The sequence below is a fragment of the Puntigrus tetrazona genome, chromosome 11 (genome assembly GCF_018831695.1).
Source record: "Puntigrus tetrazona isolate hp1 chromosome 11, ASM1883169v1, whole genome shotgun sequence".
Taxonomy (NCBI): Eukaryota; Metazoa; Chordata; class Actinopteri; order Cypriniformes; family Cyprinidae; genus Puntigrus; species Puntigrus tetrazona.
The window spans coordinates 6883107-6898106 of NC_056709.1; the positions used below are offsets into that span (position 1 = coordinate 6883107).

The 15000-nt window shown below is 34.9% G+C and overlaps 1 protein-coding gene across 9 annotated transcripts in view; it reads right to left on the reverse strand.

The window, feature by feature from the left end:
- The window catches only part of camta1b (calmodulin binding transcription activator 1b), a 272140-nt gene that overhangs the window by 34118 nt on the left and 223022 nt on the right, over positions 1 to 15000 (reverse strand). For all 9 annotated transcript variants that reach the window (XM_043252306.1, XM_043252301.1, XM_043252300.1 and 6 more), the window contains one exon: positions 8165 to 8236. In XM_043252306.1, coding sequence (XP_043108241.1) covers positions 8165 to 8236 — 72 coding nt within the window. The remainder of the gene's footprint in view (positions 1 to 8164; positions 8237 to 15000) is intronic.

Consider the following 15000-nt stretch of genomic DNA (forward strand, 5'->3'; position numbering starts at 1 on the left):
ATAGGTAAGGGTCAAAGGTGTATTATGTCATGTATTAATATCCTAACTGTGAAATAGCTTTCTAAAGAGGACTTTAGAGGACAGCAGCATCAGAGGGTTAATAATTTTTGTGTCATTTTTATTTATACGCACAGACCCGCATGAATACAAATCAACACACATGCACTGTTACTGACAGGCATCTGCTACGGGGAATACAGACGTCTCTTAAGCAAATGGAGATGTGCAAGAGAGCTGGGAAGATGTACTGTGGCATAATAGCAAAATTAATTGAGGATATCAATACAGCATTAATCATTCAAACATGGATGATGAAGAAAGTACACAGAACATTTATTCAACATTCATCTATCTATCTGTCTATCTATCTATCTATCTATCTATCTATCTATCTATCTATCTATCTAAAAGGATTGTTTTTATATCTTGTATCTTTACACACACTATTATTATGATAAACATAAACTTTTATTTTGAATGCGATTTTATTACGATTACGCTTTATACTGTTTTTTTGCGCATATTTCTTTAAATCTTAATGAGTCACTTTGTCTTATTTTATATCAGAATTACAGAATAAAGAAATATTTCAAACATCTTTAGAAAGGAATAAAGGATAAATCAACCTGCTGAATAAAAGTGTGTATGCATATTTATACATTTTTGATCTTTTGGCACTAGTTGATGATGTACACTTGTTTAATGAATAACAAGACATATAAATATATGATTACACACAGATTATCATAATACAACCTTTGTTTGACCTTCAGTTTTTTTTTTACTCCGCTGGGAAAAATGTTTTTATTCGGCTCATTTCTTAAAATTTGTGTTTGCGTTTCACTAGATTAAAAGAGTGTAAATTAAGGAGAAAATAACAAAGGAAAGAGGAGAAAGTGTTCTGCATCTTCGTGCACACAGACACCGGGGGAATGCTTGAGAAATAAAATGCTTGCCGGCCTAAAAGAGAGACTTGGTTGCGTGACAGCCCTTTAATTGCTTCATTAGCGTAATTAATTTGCTCTCTTTTCAATTAGCAGCTGGGCCTTTGTGATGTTTTTCAGCTGTTATTTTCTCTTCTGTTTTATTTCATTTGCTCTAGCTTTCTCTCTCTGGTCTCATGGGAAAGACCTGAAGTTGTACCCCTTCAAAGTAAGAGAGTCCAGAGAAGCTTCAAGAGCGGTGAAATGTTCAGTCCTCATTTGTTCATGTACCACACACACAAAACTATATATATATATATATATATATATATATATATATATATATATATATATATATATATATATATATATATACACACACATTTATATATTAACAAAATTACATATACAGCAAATTATTACATTGACATATACATTTAGATTTTATTTATTTATTTATTTATTAAGTATTTAAATAAAAGTAAATAATGTAAATGAAAAACTATTAAATCTCTGTATTTTGTGCTAAATAATTAAAATTAATGAAAATAACTGAGATAAAAATAATAAAATAAAGTATTAAAAAGTATTGAGGATTCATTTTAATAATTATAAATTATAATTTGATATTTATTGGAATTAAAGCTCAATACCTTTTTATTATATAAAATGTATACAGATATTTGTTTCTACATATTGAAAATATATCAAATATTTAATATTATATGTAATATTTAATATTATTTATTTAGTATATATACAATTAGAAATTATTTATACTACATAAATATATTAACCTTGAGAATGAATGCTATGTGCTAAATAATTAAAACATATATACAATATAATTACACAATGTTTTAATTTATATATATATATATATATATATATATATATATATATATATATATATATATATATATATATATATATGAAATAACTGTACAGATTTTTAATATTTGTACAGTTATTTCTTAATTTATTAATATTATTATTTAAAGTACAAAAGGAAATACTGGCAATGACAAAAGGTACAAAAGCTAAAAGGTATATTATTTATCTATTTTTTAAATATAACATGTTATTTGTTTGCGTGTGCATATTTTTTTAGAGTTTCTTCTGAGAGCATAGAGGTGTTCTGTATGACTGCAAAATCTGGACATATCGGTTGCATACCGTTGAAGAACTTTTCACATTTCATTTAGCTTGCTTCGCAGACACACGCTTTACCTGCGTCTTTCTGTTTCTAAAGCCGGCCTGTTGAGGGTGTTTGTGGGTCAGAGGCTGACAGCCGAACACTGTTTCTTCAGCAGCCTGTAATCAGCTCCAGCCCTGAGCGGCTTCAGCGCTACCTAAAGGCCTTTCAGGAAGGATGTATTATTTAATGGGCCGTGAGCTCTTGCTCCCTGACTTATGCTGTTCTTTCTCTGTCGGTTTGTCTCTCAAACACACACACACACACACACGCTCACACACACAAACATTTCCTCATGTTTTAGAAACTACATCCGTCGAACCCTGCCGGGCTTTGTAACGCTGAACCCACCTTGAGGTTTTTGTTCGAACAACAGCATAATGGCTGTTCTTGTCTAAGAGGTCAAGGGGAAAACTGCACTAATGGCTCACTGGCTCCACAACACGCCACATTTGTCTCAGGACCTCTTCTGAGTGAGGGTCACGAGCATCTCCTGAGGATCTGTAGATCTGAACAAACGCGTGCGCGTGTGTGTTTTCACCTCTCTTCGGTTGGTGGGCACAGGAAGTCTCAGTTCTCCTCAAGGACTTGACAAAAAGGCTTTCGACGTGTCACGTAGCGTTCAGACGGAGGGCTTAGGGTGGTAAAGTCACGGCTTTCACTTTTCAACTTAGTCTTTTGGTGAAAGAACGGCGCTGAACTTCAAAGGGAAACGAATAATGCCTGAAGTTTCCGAGGGTTTAAGTGTCATTGCCCACTGTGAACTTTAGTTATGAAATACTTATTTTAAAGCACGTTTGACTATTGAAGGGACCCTGGCTTCATATGAAATGCACGGTTTTCTTTCTTGTGATTTCTAACCGAAGGTGCGGGACAAATTCAAGCGCCTGTCCTCTTTATAAACAGCCTGCTTACTTTAGTTAACTTCTCGTCAGTCGCAGGTGGGACATTCTCATTCTAGAGAGCATCTGCAAAAATTTGCATACGTCCCCTGCAAACAAGTTGAGTCATCGATATTTTGGCCCATTTTCCCCGAAGGGAAAGACAGTCGGTTTATATGCATATATCTCCTAAAAGTTTTTGTCAGCTGTGCTCAATACAAACAGGTACGGACTAAAAAACTTCAAAACATGCTTTAACAGGATCTTAAAAGTACTGTTCAAAAGTTCAGGGTTGGTAACATTACATTTTTTTCATTGCTATTCGATGAAATGTCAAATGCATACTAAAGCTACATTACAGTAACAATTGTGAAATATTATAAAATTTTTTAATGTTTTCTAGCTAAATGTATCTTAAAATGCAATTTATTGCAGTGAATTTTACATTAGTTGATTTAATTTTTCAGGATTCTTTGATGAATAGAATCTTTTGTAACATTATACATCTCCTTACCATCATTTTGACTAATTTAATGCATCCCTTTTAATAAAAAAAATCAATAAAATAAAATACTGACCCCAAAACAACAACAACAGCAAAAAAAACCTTTGTTAATGTATGGAATTCCATTTCAGTGAATACAACAGGTCATCGTGAGACAAAATGTAAAACTATAAATTAGTCCCATTGTGATATTTTTTTTTTTTTAGGGGAAGAGCATTTTGAATTCCTTCTAGATGATTACAGCAGCAACAAAAAATTTTTTTTTAATAATGCACAATAAAAGCAGATGTATTAAGAAAGCAAACTAGGTTCTAACAGATGAAGTGAAACGGTTCTGTAAGTGCATGTGTGTGTGTGTGTGTGTGTGTGTGTGTGGAGCTAAAGGTGAGTGTGAACGCTGCACTGAGTGCAGCGCTGAAGTGTCCAGCAGAGCCTCGCGTCGCTCTCTAATGCCCGGCGGAAACAGCAAATGGCTTCGCTTTACTCAGCATGAAATGGAAGTGAATGGACGGGTCAACTGCAATACAAGAATGTGGTCACAATTTCAACAGGCTGTCAAAAGACATGAAATCAAAAAAAAGGTGGTGAGGAAGAATGAAAAGAGCACAGAAAGGAAGAAAGGGAATATGGGGAGAAATAAAACCAATTTTATGCATTTTCTCGCGACGTGTGATTAGTATTTTGTGATTTGAGGCACTTAATGCTTCTTAGAGACATTAAAAAACATTCTCACTCGTAAAGATTCAGATGAAAGTAAAGGTAAGCAGCAATCATGCTGCCCACCATACAGAGTATCAGACGCTGGCAAAATGCATGGCTGAACGGATAAATAAAAGGCTCTACTGGGGCTGTTTGGAGCCTTCAGGACTGAGAGACGGAGGGGGACTGGTCTATAGTTCTGACTGTCACAAGTCTGGTTCACATTCTGCCTAAAAAGTCTCAGTTTAGACAGAACGAGACTATCTGACCAAGAAAGCATTTCATCAGACAAGAAAGCATTTTAACCTCAGAACATTATTTTTTTACTGCAGTTACCATTCTTTAACAAACTGAAAAATAGTTTTGATTTGATTACATTATTTATTTGTATTATTATTATTATTATTTTTTTTTAATTTCATGATCTATTTTGACGTTTCAACAAAACAGCTCTTCTGCCTCTTTACAGTATTATTTAAAAATGTAACATTTTTATTCAATAGCAAGAAAAGCATATTCCTTTTAAAGTGTCCGCCCACTGCTCCGGGTATGTGTGTGTGTGTGTGTGTGTGTGTGTGTGTGTTCACTGCTGTGTGTGTGCACTTTAAGTGGGTTAAATGCAGAGCACAAAATCCAAGTATGGGTCACTATACCTGGCCGCAGGTCACTTCACTTTCACTTTGATTAATTTACTTATTATTTTTAATGAACACAAAAAAATAAAAAAAAAATAAATACTGCCGGCTCATTACACATGACACTAATTCTTACTGACATTTCTGTCAACTCTTAAATATATATATATATATATATATATATATATATATATATATATATAATTAAATTTTTTTCTTCTTCCTTACTAATTTCCAGCTATAATACATACAGGTTAAGCCATCTATATCATGATAGCACGTGGGCTTTCAAGTTTCTAAAACTTTAAGTGACAAATGTGAACAAAAGTACAAAGACTGACCTTGACAGGTGTGATTGACAGTGCCAAACGGTGTGTGTGTGTGTGTGTGTGAGCTTCCTGAGAGCTTGGGTGGGCACCAATCACTGCTGTGTAACCTTGTGAGTCCGATCGCTCTGCTGGAGCATAAATCAATGAGCATCTCTGAGCGTGAACACACTGGATCACACGCTCCTCAGCTTCCTCTTTGCGTGTTCAGCACGACAAGACACGTCCTGTATTCATTTTTGAACCCATTTATCTATATTAGTGGACTGCTAACTGACATCTTTGTATTTTATGGTTTTATAATTCATATCTGGATTAATGATGCCAAAAATTTGGTAATAAACAATAATTGAAAATACATTCAAATAGAAAACAGATACTTTCAATTGTAATAATATCATGATATTACAGTTTTTATTGTATTTTTAATCAAATCCTTAACCTCGCTGAGCATAAGAAACATCTCATATCATAACAGAGCACATTAACATATATTTTCATCCACAATGCTGCTCTTTTGCCACAGTAACAGCGAATGCTTTCTGACTGGTTAAGCTATTCGATATACGATTTTTAGAAGTCTTCAGAAGTTTAGACCATCACTTAACAATCTCAGAGCTCAGGGTAGGTCTGCACAGAAGGGTTTATACATTATCGCTAAAAATCAATTTCTCTATGGAGTAAATGAGTGGGATTCTGACCCCACTGTTGAGCTCTATTCGTATGCAGACACCGTCCTGCGTTATAACATTAATATGTAGCAAGCGCTGCTTCATAAATCAAATGTTGCTGATGATAATCTGCTTGTGATTGGGCAGGTGTGCTGGTGTTAAGATGAAAGTTTTAAGAGTTGTGATTGTGTATGGGTATGTTTACTCTCTCTCTCTCTCTCTCTGTGTAATGTGGGTGGACTCGCTCTCTCTGTAATCAATCATTCTTACCTGCCCAGCTGAGCTCAAGCCTCTGTAACTGCGAGAAATCCGACAGCTTAGATTCGCTTTATCACCACTGAGTTCTCTCGCTTTTTTTCACATAATTTCTTTTTCTTCTATGGTTATGTTAACATTATGTTTTCAGTCCTCAACTCCCAATGTACCTCAATTCAGAATACAAAAAACACACACGCAAATAATACAACTATAAATTGCGTAATGCAATATATTTTATTAATACATCTTATACTTTCTGAATTCTGATAACTCACTCATACAGAAAGTTGTTATTGAATTAATTTGTGTCTTTCAACAAATCTGAATGCTAAATTTTAATGACTCACTCATCACTTAATGTATTGTTGTTTTGAATGAATTTGTTAAGAGAATGATTCAGCTGTCTAATTCATACGACAATCACTTATTTCCTTACAGAATTAATCATAGTTTAGAACTAATTAGTAAATCAAATGACTCAAAGTCAGCCACTTGTTACATCACTGAATGAATCTGCTTTTTTTTTTTACATTGCTGAGTGAATGATTCATTCAGGCTAAATTGTTTGCACAATTTCTAAATCGATGGAACTAATTAGTAAGTTATGCACACAATTTAGCAAAATGAGGAAACAAAACAGTTATCGCCTGCACATTTTAGTAAATTGTACGCACATTTTTTTTTCCGTGCAGAGCTTGAGAGTTTGCCCTGTTTAGTAAAACTGACCCCAAGTCTTTTCATAAAGACCCAGTTCTATCAAACTGTTATATAAGCACTCTTTGAATAACCAGTGCATGCATCGGTGAATAAACCGATGTTTTTGAATGAACTGGTTGAAGGAGTGTTTCAAAAACCTCACCGATAAAGTAACTTGTTTCAATTCCAAATGAAACTGTATTTTTGAACAAATCAGGTGAGTAAGTGACTCACAAACAGTGAAATCGGACTGTTTCATTAGCACACTTGGAATAACTAAAAGCAAACTTTCTGCATTTTTAGAATAGAAACATAACAATGTTTACTTTGTATATGAATTGTTTCTCCTTCAAAGTCCCAAAAAACAGTTCAGTTGTCAGATTTATCTCACTTCTGGAGGCAATTTCGTCCCCAAAGTATAAACCCACACACTCGCACTTCTTTTTCTAGCATGGTGGGGATTTTCCACTGATTGTTTTTATACTCGGCTAATAATATTTTCTATCCCTGCACCTAAAGCTAACCCACTGCATTTTTATATTTCCTTGAAGACGTTATTTAGTATGTTTATTAAGTCTTTTCCTCATGGGCGCCATTGCTGCTCTGCGCAGTGCAGATGATTTCAGGTTTTACTATCCATGAGGGGACATTTAGTCTCAACAATGAAGGCAAAACAAACATGTCCACATACTCAAACTCGCACACGAGCGGCATACAAACGCTACGGCCCGCGCAACTGCTAACTTTACCTTCAACTATTCAAACAGACCCCAAAACGGGGGTCTACTAGTTGCCAATTAACCGTTTAGCTCATGTAAATGATGTTGTGTGCAGCATCAGCGGTCTGATGGCCAGCGCCACTGAGATGATGTGGTTGAGAAATGAAAGCTTGCACATCTCGACTGATGCTGCTTGCGGTGCAAAAACCCTCATGTCCCGCTCGCTTATAGTTTCTGTCAGTCTCTGGACAACACTTGGGTAGTTTCACGGGTCTCAGAGCGGTTCTCATCGATTTTGGCTGTATGTGAACACCTCAAATGCACTGTGTAGTTCACTTATAAACTGCCAAATAGATGAAGGACATCTAATCTGTGCACTTCAGCAGGCCCAAAACATCATCTAGCGGTAGAAATTATCAAATAGTTTATACGACGACCTCTGGCTGCTAATATATTCCCACAAACGTGTTTATGGCCCTCAATTACAGCCATCGCTGTCGGACTGTTCATGCTTTTAATAGACTGGGAGAGCTCAAGAAGACGAGTTATTAGCTACAGGATGGTGGCGAAAGACGTTTTCAGTTGTGTTTCTTGTTAGTCCTGCATCTGAAGCGCCGTTTAGCGTTAAATAGTAAGGGAAGGAGCTGAACTCTTACCTGCAGCAGCCAATAACAGCGGCGGTGGAAGGTGGGAATGATGGAGGAGTGGACATAGCAGCCATACAAACACTGAAATAAAACACAGAGCACACTGTCAGTTAAACACTGAAAATCAACACACAAACACCAGTACAGATGAATCAAATACAAAAGCTAGACAACCGTCCGCACACGCTTAAAAGCCATGGGAGCTTTCCACTGGGCAAAAGCTTCTATATAATGAAAAGCTTAATTGAGCTTATTTACACCAAGAAAAAAAAATAACTGAAAGATATTTTGGAGATGCAAAAATGACCGCATTGTTGTGATTTTGGAACCTGTGTTTTCAAGAGTGTAGGATTTTTAGTTGGTGATTCCAAAAAAGAATATACAGGAAACCCAAAATCGATACCCATTCTTAATATTTCAGTGTCTTATGAAACAAAATTCTCAGTCTTTGCAAGAAACTGATCATTGTTTACAACATTATTACCTTTAATGCAGCGCTTCGAACTGATTCTTTTACACGAACTGGCTCTTTTGGACAGCTTGCTTCAATGAACCGATTCACCTGTTTGTTTACATATTCATGCAACCGTGTCTTGCATATGTAATAATATTATTAATGCAATAATCGAATAACGATGTGAAACACACATGTCTGAAGTATAAGAAGTGAATACATTTCAGATTTTTGTTTACATAAGCAATAAGAAACTGGCGAACTGCTTCGAAATAATGATTTGTTTGTGAACCGGACAGCTCACGTAAGGCTATGGTTTACAGAGAAATTATGTAAATAATGTTGTAAATAATGTTCAGTTGCTCGCACGGACCCTATATTTCTCTTCATAAAACCTTAATATACCTTCAGGAGACTATTATTTTAATTAGCATTTTATAAATCACCAAGTACCATGGTCACATGCTCTTTTTTGTACCCTCATTCTATAATAAGAACGCGAGACAATCCTTCCTTGTAAGTTTCTCTTCATGATGGGATAAAATATTCAGAGGGACGTGATCTTTAGACTCTCACAACTGGTGTCCTTCATATCGGGTCAATAACAGCAGGACTGTAAGTCTATTTACAGCACTGGATTACGAGACCTGTCTCAGATCTTATTGTACATTCGACTGGCTGAATTTTACAGGAATGAAGCTCATCTCAGCGTATCATTCCCACACACACACACACACACACACACACAGACAGAGCTACTCATAATTTACAGTCAAGCTATTTAAAACAAAGTGACATTGAATTAAATAGGAGATGCCTTGTTGGTTACGGTATAGACATTTAAACGTAATTTGTACTGATATTTTCTGTAATAAAACTAGTAAAAAGCAACAACAACACACCGAATTAAACACACTTGAATTGAATATGCTCAAATAATCTTTATTTTATTCACAAAACTCATTTTGTATGAGAACAAAATACCTTTCAATAGTACCAGGGTTAAAAAGATTTTTTAATGCCTGTCATATAATTTTATACACACACACACACACACTGAAGAACACAGCATTTATGCAACAAAGAAAATATTTTAAGAGGTTTGCAATACAGCAGTTATAAATCTTTAAACTTTAATGTTTAATTTTAATGTTATTTTCTAAATTTTTTATTAATTAAATCCTACTTCTTTTTTTTTAAAATTGCTGTCTAAAGCAGTGGTTCCCAACCTTTTCTTGTTTGAGGCACCCTTGGAAAGCCTTTCAAAAGTTCCGGCACCCTTATAAGGAAATAGATATTTAAAATCTCCGTAGCTTTTTTATTATTATTTATTTATTTGTTTCATTTCGAGAGTTTGCATGCAACAACACCTTATACCTAGTCCTAGATGATATGAGAATACTGTTTACACTGATTCTGCCTTAATAAAAAAATAGTATTACGATACAAATATGTAAGAAAAAATTCACAGAGGCTTAAATTAGTTTCTGATAGTTAAGTAGAGAGCGACAAACACAGTTTTAGCTTATCACAAGAATTGCACTTGATCACAAATTTACGTGCACTCGTGCACGTGCTGCTTAATACAATACCTTCTGCCTCCTTTGAGTCACCAATCAGTACTGAGGCATGCTGGCGAGTGGCGACTGGCGACTCGATGTGCGCCCTGTCCTGTACGTGTGTTATACGCGTCAATCCACAACCCTCACTGAGGAACGGGTGGGGTGGAGAAGGACTCTCCGCTAGAGACCTGCGCGGGACAGATTTTTCAGTCCCGCTCCGCAACACTATAGATAATATTTTTCCCGCTCCCGCCCGCAATATTCAAGTTTTGTCCCGCTCCCGCCCGCATGTAAACATTAAAACTGTGCACACATGACGCTTCAGACCTGAACTTCCAGACTTGTGGCTGCTGTAGGCGAGTATTTTGCTGCATTTGTCGCAGCTCGCAAAGGGAAGGTGCTTTCCATACCGTCACATACTATAGAAAAACATTTCCAAATATCGGATTTCCCTTTGTAGTTCTGTATGTTCCTTTCTTTAATAATGAACTAATATCTGTAGCACTAAGCGCTCCACCTGTGTCATGCTCTTCAGACATTTTGCCTCGGTGTGGGTCTATGGTCTTTGTTCCTCGCAAGAACCACGTGAGAATTTACGTTATTTTGAGTTGTTCGTGTTGCTTTTGTGCAGCAGATAAATAATATTTTATTTCTTTTTAACTATTTAATTTTAAGATATTTCCATTTTGCGGGAGTCCCGCAAATAATTTTATTCTCCCGCAACCCGCACACACGAGGACCTTACCGCCCGCACCCGCGTTCACATATCAAATATCACATTTATCAAACTGGGTTGCGTCGGTCCCGCGAGACCCGCGGTACTCCCGCGGGATTGCAGGTCTCTACTCTCCGCTATCTCGGTAGTCCCCTCCCTCCCTCCCCCTCTCCCGCCAAGAGAGAATGACGTTAGTGCAATTTTTTCCCCGAAATTTTGGCGGCACCCTCAAAAGATCTCACGGCACCCCTTAGTGCCGCGGCACACCGGTTGGGAACCACTGGTCTAAAGCATCAACAAAAGCTACGCTTTTGATAGATAAATATACAAAACAAAAAGAAATAAATGAATTGATTCCAAGTCATTGTTATTTTATTTCAAGGTTTGTTAGAACAGTGTACTCTCTTTAGAAACATTACAGATCGTTCTTTTATTCTAACCTGTTAGCACGCGGTAGCCAGGAACAGTTAGTTGCTGCTGAACACTGATTATGACACACGCTGGAAATGAAGTAGTGTGAGGGTCGTGTCGTCATCCTCCCCTCAGCGCCGCGGAGGTGTTTGCTTTCAGTGGGAGTTGTGTGGAGGTGTTTGGTAACAGTGAGATTAGGAGATGACAGCGTCAGAGGGCATTATTTGCCGTCTGGGGCCCAGACAGATGCCAGAGGCCCACACGCTGAGCAATTAAAGCCTAATTACATTCACACGATTAGATCAGCGCCATCGTCGTGTCTGAGACACGCTCCTACGCACAGTAACGTGTTCTCTCAAACACACACACACACGGGCGCCAAGGTGCCTTTCAGTTGGGTGTATCGGCGCTGAATTGGATGCTAATATCTAAATATCTCCTACAGGGGAAATGTGACTCTTATGATTCTCCCTTACAAGGTTTGCTTGAGACACTTGAGATATGTTTTTTTAGATAAGACAATGAACAGTGGAAAGAAGCCTTCTGCTCTTATTTTTTTTCACTATACAATTATTTATTTTATTAATATAAATGTATTCATTATTTTTGTCTCTCTTTTTCTCTCTCTCTCTCTCTCTATATATATATATATATCTCTATCTCTCTCTCTCTATATATATATATATATATATATATATATATATATATTTACTTTTATATATATATTACTTTTATTTCAGTTTTAAAAATTGTTTTCAATTAAATTTTAGTTAATTATTTTTTTAGTTAGTATTTTATTAGGTTTTTAGTTTAGTTTTTAGTTTTAGTTTTGTATTTGTTTAGTTTTTGTGTATCACTTAGATGCTAATACTATTATTTTTTATTAATATTTACTTATTATTTGTTAATATTTATATACATTTTAGATTTAGTTTTCTATTATTTCATTTCAGTTAAAGTTTATTTTGTGTATGTCAGCATCATTGAGATGCTAATACTAGTTTTTATTAATGTTTATTTTTTTATACTTATATTAATTAAACTTTTCATTTTTAGTCATTTCGTTGATGCCTATGCGGATTTTATTAATTTTGTATTGCAGTTTTAGATTTTTTATTATTATTTCAGTGCTTCGTTGCGTTTTTAGCTTATACATTTTTACACATTTTTATTTCAGTTTTACATTTTTTTTGTTTTCATTTTAGCCAGTGTTTTAACATTTTGTATTTAATGTGTTTAAGGAATTTTATTTTTAGCAGTTTACTTTGAATTTTGATTTATTTAATAATTATAATCCTGGCTCTAGAGGGCATTTGAATCTCTCGAGTCCATTTCTGCTGCATAAACCCTTAGCAGTTACGAACCTCAAACCTCTAAAAACATTAAATTATCATTTTCTGACATTTTCATCGACGCTGCATGTCAAGGACACTGAAGTCACGGTAAAACTTAAACAGACTGTCACACCAAGCTCATTATGGACAATAAGAGTTTTCAAATTTAACTACATCGCAAATCTCCCCCTGAAGACCATATATTAACACAAAGTAAAAAAAACAAAAAAAAACTTGATAACGATATTAGAATCATGGCCACATTTCCATATGACCTGCTACATTTCCATATTAACTGCTATTTAGTATTCGTCAGCTCAGCGTGGGCGTCGTTACTTATCCATTACACATGTGAAGAGGTTAGCCAATCACAACAGAGATCATTTACAGTCGTAAAGACAGCCGGTTTAATTCTCAAGGGTCAGAGAGGGTGGAAAACACTCAAGAAATACAAAATTACAACTTATTCCGGTGAAAGAAACCTCACATTAATTCTTTTTTTTTTTTTTTTTTTGCGGGGAAAAAATTTAATGCTGCAAAACCGTCGAATACGAGCGCTTTAAATAATGCAAAAATGCTTTTGATATTCTTTTTCCTCACGCTGGGTGGAAAACGACATCAAACAGTAAATTTAGGCTGAATCTGTGGCACAACTCGGGAACCATGGTGTGAAATAAAGTCAGAGACGCGCAGATGAATCTTTCTGGGCAGAACGTGTTTAATGCTCTGACTCAGTTGGAAAACTCATTCTGTCTCTCAGAGGATCAGGTATCATCGGGGATTTAAGCTGCCAGTCTCATTCAGAAAATAAAAAAAACCCAGTACTGCCGGATGCGGAGAAGCAGATAACCGAGTTAGTCTGACAGGGAACACTCGTCTGGTGTTATTTAAAAAATTAGCAACAAACTTTTTAATGCTGTAACTAGCGCTTCACGCATTCTCGCGATTGTAGGAGAAACGTTCTTAAGTGCAACATTGTTCGAAAATCGATAGAAAATAGGTAATAGAAAATACGGGAAAAAAAATTATGTGCTAAACATATACAGCATTTTATGCATATATAAAGATTACAAATCGATAATGATAAAAAGACAGTTTGCCAAAATTTTAAACGTAGATTATCAAGTTGTTTTTCTGTAAAGATATTTTGACGGATCTATTGACTTTCCCACTGTCATGTTTTCAGTCTATGTTCCCCTGCCTTGGTTTTTGTGGACTCTTATTTTGAAGTGTTTGTTCCTCATTGTTTCTGTGTTCCTCTTGTTAGTTTCCTGACTATCTCCTCCCCCTTGTTAGCTTGTTAACCTGTCTATTTCAAATCCACTCAGTTCCTGATCAAACCGCTCAGTATTGTCCAGCATTTATCATAGAGGCATAGACTCTATGAAGCCATTCTGAGTTTATCTTCTGTTTAGTCTATAGTATTGTTCTGTGTTTGTCACTCTCCTAGTGATAGTTGCTTCACGGAGCCAGTTTCTTGTTTTCATAGTCCTGTGTCTGTTTCTGGTTTTCTTAGTCTTGTGTCAGTTCCTAGTTTTCATAGTTTAGTTATTATCTTGCTCTGCCTGTTTTTTTCCCCGTTGTTAGACTTTTGTCCATATATTTGGTTTAACCCTTTTCCTGCAAAATCTAAAACTAAAATAAAAATGGTATAAAGTGCATAGACTAAAACAATAGTCTATGCACTTTATACCATTTTTATTTTAGTTTTAGATTTTCTGTTTTCAATCAAATTTTTGAGTTATTTTGTTGTTTTATTGTATACATCTTTTATAAATGTTTGTTTTAGCTTTAGTTTTTAAGATTTTGTTTTCATTTTAATGTTAAAGTTTTAATAACTTTGTTGTGTTATAGTCCATATCAGTTTGTTTTAATTTTTTATATGTTTTATTTTTTTTCAGTTTTAGTTTTTCATGTACATTTTTTTAAATAATCCCAAAAACAGGTATACAAGCATCCACCTTTCCATAATTACCAGTTCAATTTATAGTTTACACTTGTATAAGTTATAATATAAGTTATAATATAACTATAAATAATAATAATAATAATAATAATAAAATAAATAAATAAAAATACATAATAATCAATTAAAATAAGTAAAAAATATAAATAATTTTAATTTTTAAAGTTTTAGTTATTTGATGTGTGTTTGATGTATACAGTTTTTGTTAATTTTGTTAGAATAGGTAACACTAGTTAACTGTTAGCTATTAACTACAACTTTACCCTCAACAAATTCTACATATGCTTATTAATAGTTAGTAAGGTAGTTGTTAAGTTTAGGTATGGGGTATTAGTGATGTAAGAATAAGGCATTAATATGTGCTTAATTAACATTAATAAATGGCTAATATTCTAATAATAAT